The sequence below is a fragment of the Phoenix dactylifera genome, chromosome 18 (assembly GCF_009389715.1).
Source record: "Phoenix dactylifera cultivar Barhee BC4 chromosome 18, palm_55x_up_171113_PBpolish2nd_filt_p, whole genome shotgun sequence".
NCBI lineage: Eukaryota > Viridiplantae > Streptophyta > Magnoliopsida > Arecales > Arecaceae > Phoenix > Phoenix dactylifera.
Window position 1 is genome coordinate 481,243 of NC_052409.1, and position 4,543 is coordinate 485,785.

Consider the following 4,543-nt stretch of genomic DNA (forward strand, 5'->3'; position numbering starts at 1 on the left):
ATACCCATTTCGGGCAAGGATGATGCACCTACAGCGATTATATATTCCAATCATCAACATGACGACTTCTCACGCCCACATTCTGCCAACGCACAGCCGCTCAAAAGCCAATCAGCATTCAAGCATGCAAACCAAGCGTATTCAGCTTCATCCGGATGTGCATGTAGGTAGGTACCTGCCTTCCTTCTTTAGCAATCCCCAGGCATTTCTTACAAACAAGTCAAGACTCCAGCAATCGTCGCCGCCGATGCAGACAAGAACACAAAATTAAAAGTTATTGCGAGTTATGGTATTATTAACTGAACGAACCCTTCCATCTGTCCAAGCAAGATGAATCAGTAGAAGGGTTTACAATGCACGGACGAGAAATTTCAGTTGCAGACATGATGGATAAAGTCCGAGTTTCCAGCCAAATTGGACGACCAGGGAACTCAAATTCAGATGATCCAGCTGAAACCGAGAGTATGAACCGCACCCTCTCACCACACATCTGGTCGGAGCTCACCAGTTGCCGGCGGCACCCATCGCCCGGAGTGGTAGACACTCTCGCCAACCTTCCACCCAGGCACATCCTTCATAATTCTGGCCTCCTCTTCCAGATATTTCTTCCATTCTTTCACAAATCTACAAGCAAATCAAAGGATACCCAACAGGAGATTCATAAAAAGGGTCAGAAACCTACATATTATTAAAGAGCTGGTTTAAAGTAAGATACAGTCCTCACCTTTCATCTTCTTCTGCTTGAAGCATGGGAAGTATTGCTGCGCGAGCAGCATATTTCTCTTCCTTGAGCGCACTAAAGATTTCAATACAGCAAGCATCATAATTACATGAAGAATGATTAGTCAAAAATGTGCCTAAATATACTAAACAGATTTTAGGGGAAAAAAATTCTTACTGTAATTAAACAACAAATAATCAGACACTGCCGCACACTATGAAATATCTGGCAACGGAAAAGGCTAAAATAAGCAATGTGTAATAGATAAGAGTACTGAGGTGGACTCGAGGTATAACTAGCAAGAATTGGTTCAACCAAGAAAGCTTAGGATTTGTAGCACAACATAGTGGGGAACCGATAGAGGTTGTATAGACATGCTATGAAAATATCAGGATGGTCCGGTGAAGAGTTGTTTGAATAAAGAATTTGTTGCCAATATGAGAGTCGAACATCATAAACTCAATAAGCATAGATAGGACTAGAGCTTGCAGATTAGCATTTCATATTCAACACTAGTGGGGGTTTAAGATGGGGGAGAGAAGATTTTCAAACCACCATAGGAGCTGCTTGTAGTTGTCAGCCACATGTAAACCCAATCTGAAGGAATTGAAGTTAAAGAAAGAAGCAACAACTTTTGGATCCTTAACTGCCACTCATCATGAGCAAACCAAGATTCAGGAAGGGGCCTTGGTGAACAATCAGTTATATGAGCCATGCATTGCAATCAATAAATTCAAGATATACATTAACTGGGTTCAGCTCAAGCAACTAATGTTCCATGGCAGGTCAAGTCCAGGTTGATCCCAATAAATTAAAGAGCAGGCAGCAAACACCTTAAACTAATCACACCAAGCAACACAAAGTTTGATTGCTCTTACTTGCTTACCAAGAATCATTTGTATAACCTAAACCAAGACTAACGCACAGAAAATAAGCATACCACTATCAAGACCAAATCTTGGTCATGTTAATGAGATGTGTTGTCAATAAATCCCAAAGAAATTTCCTTGTAAGATCCTACAATTAGAAGCTATCATCATTCTTTTCCTAGTGAATGCCGGAACAAGTGGATACCACAAAAAGTTGTGAAAGAGGGAACTTTAAGTTGTTTTTCTGAAAACCAGAAATAGGATCTATACCAAGACTTAAAGAGTGCTGCTTCTAGGCGGTGTTAATGGGTTGGGTCAGCCCTACACTCGGAGCAACCCTGAGGTTTAAACCTCAAGCCCAAGCCAGCCAGGACCAGATTTGGCCAAGGATGTCAGCCTGTCAGGTCACTTTATTCTTTGGGGTTGGGTCGGGCTTAGAACCTGGCCCTATTCATTTTTTTCTGAATTTTCAGCTCGAGCCTGACCTGAAAATTGACTGGTCCTCAATTTCTTGGCCTTACCCAGCCCACAACCCTAAAACCTAAGCCAAGCCTGGTTTTTTCTGGTTTTGGTTTTTGGGCTGTTCAGGCCAGCCCAGTGCATTGACAGCCCTAGCTGTTTCTAAGGTTTGATTGTGGGTGTATAATATTTTGTTATCACCCAACATCCTAGAAAAAATTCACTATTCAATTTACCAGTACATTATCCGTAATCACCAGAAACACAGTGGTTCCTAAATCTCTTTCTTATATCTATTCAATCGGACAAGGGATGGGCCTTGCTGATCGCTTTATCTCGTAAAAACTTCTCTTATTGGTTCTATAACTGATCCAAGAGTTAATAGATGACTTAGGAATTTTACTGGCCTAGTTTGAATACATGTGAATACCCAAAATGGTGTAATGCTACGCAATAACCAGTTTCACATGGGAGCAAAACATGAGCATCTCTGAGCCTAACAAGCTGATTTAATGTACAAAATCTTGCAGTTTCTGCAGTCAGATTTGCAAAACTATGGACCGGTCATTAGGCTGTTATAGTCAGGTGATGTTAGTTGTAGATAATATAATGTTGTAATGTACATATTTCTACTCTCTACTGCTACAAAAACAGTAGTCACCAAACTTCTGATTTCAGAATGATTCACCTTCACATAAGAGCAACTCCAAAAGACATAGTACATTAGCGATGACATGTCAGGACGAAGAGGAAGAGAGCACCTATGGTGATCATGGGCCCTGACTATCTCAACAAAGCACAGAAATGGGAAAATACACCCTAATTTCCACGCTTATTGCTTCAATGCTAAATTATCAAAGTGCTAATACAACATATCCTAGTAAAGTTTGATCTTTTCTAACAATTTATGGCATAAAAAAGCAAATTAAAATTATAATCTAATCATAATCAGATGAAGAAAACTCCATAGACCTTGGTTTCTCAACATCCAACACCTAAAAAATGGTATATTAACAGCAGGCGATAGCAAGAAGAAGATAATGATGATGGTGATAGGTACTAATCGCCTCCGCAGAGACCAGATATGGCAAAACAATACCCTAATTTCCGTGATTTTCCTTCTGACCACAAATTTTCTTATTGCTAAAATACCATGCACATAAAAAGATAGACCGTTTTCTCACAAGTTATGATCTACAGATCAAAAATATTTTAAGAAAATTGCTGTCAGATAACAAATTTTAAAAATTAATATTTGTTCACAACTAGATCGACGAGCCTCCGTCATCTTCGGAATTTCAACATCCAAACCCAAACCCAACGAGAAAAAGGCAAAAATCTCTAATAAGTTTTTATAGCATAGACTTGAAAAAAAATTAATCTTTCCCGCAAACTATGACCTAAAGATCTGAAATTAACTAGATCACTGTCAAGAAACAAGTCGAAGTTAATATTTTAACGAAGATCGGATCAGTAAAACCTCCATTAATCTGGCTTAACGACATCATCAATTCCCAAACCCTAAAAACAAAGGAAATACCCAAAAAACACCTCAAATCACAGAAAGAAAAGAACAGATCAGGTGCTGGAGGAAGGACTGACCGACGGATCTTGTTGCCCTTGCCGACCTGGTACATGCCCCAGGAGAAGGCACCGAAAGCGGTGAGGAAGATGGCAACAGCGCTGGGGCCCTTGTTGGGGATCCGCCGCGCGTACCTCACCGGCGGGAAACCCCCCGGCGGCGGCCCATCCTGGAGCACCGGCATCTCCTTCACGCTCACCATCCCCGGCTTCTTCCGAATCATCGCCTCCGTCATCGTTGACCGGTGATTCCCACCCCTTCTTTCCGGTCCGGTTCAGTCCGATTCGACTCGACCGCTTCGAAGACTGGCGATGAGGGGACCTGGATTGGGGGAGAGAAGATGAGGCCTCCTTTGTTTCTGCGGCGAACGCTCGTTACGGTGCCCCGCGGAGCAAATTGAGATGGTTTATTTCTCGCCACGTGGTCTAGCAGCAAGACGTAGCTCTCTTCAGGTAACCTCTTGGGATGCACGGGACTCGTTTAAGACTGACCCTACCGCGCATGGCACAACTTTTTCTCTCCTATTTCTCCTAATATAGCAATACAATAAATCATAATAAATAAAAAAAATAATTACCAAATTTTTATTATATATTAAATAATAAATTTTAATAATAACCAAGCAAAAGTTTTTCTTACTAAAAAGTTTTAATATTTTATATGTAAAATTCTGACATATTTCTAATCTCTGTGGTGGGAAAGAAATGCCAATTTCTTCATACATGTGTAATACTTATACGGTCAACATTGGTCATATGAGTTGTTTCTCGCATCAAATATAGATATTCCAAGATAAATTATTTGTGGAAAATATACTTAAAAAAACTATACAACGTTGGTATTACCTTAAGAATTACCAATGAAGCGTATGATTATTTCTAGAAGGTGAAGAAACTTATGGTTGGCAAAAAA

General features: G+C 40.4%; 1 protein-coding gene across 1 annotated transcript; it reads right to left on the reverse strand.

The window, feature by feature from the left end:
* Positions 1-258: 258 nt before the first annotated feature.
* Positions 259-4,058, reverse strand: LOC103706915 (NADH dehydrogenase [ubiquinone] 1 alpha subcomplex subunit 13-B). Its single transcript, XM_008791179.4, has 3 exons — positions 3,652-4,058; positions 725-796; positions 259-624 (listed from the first exon to the last, which is right to left on the reverse strand). Exons 1-3 carry the CDS (start codon positions 3,864-3,866, stop codon positions 480-482), a joined length of 432 nt encoding a protein of 143 aa, XP_008789401.1. The 5' UTR covers positions 3,867-4,058; the 3' UTR covers positions 259-479.
* Between the last annotated feature and the right edge of the window lie 485 nt (positions 4,059-4,543).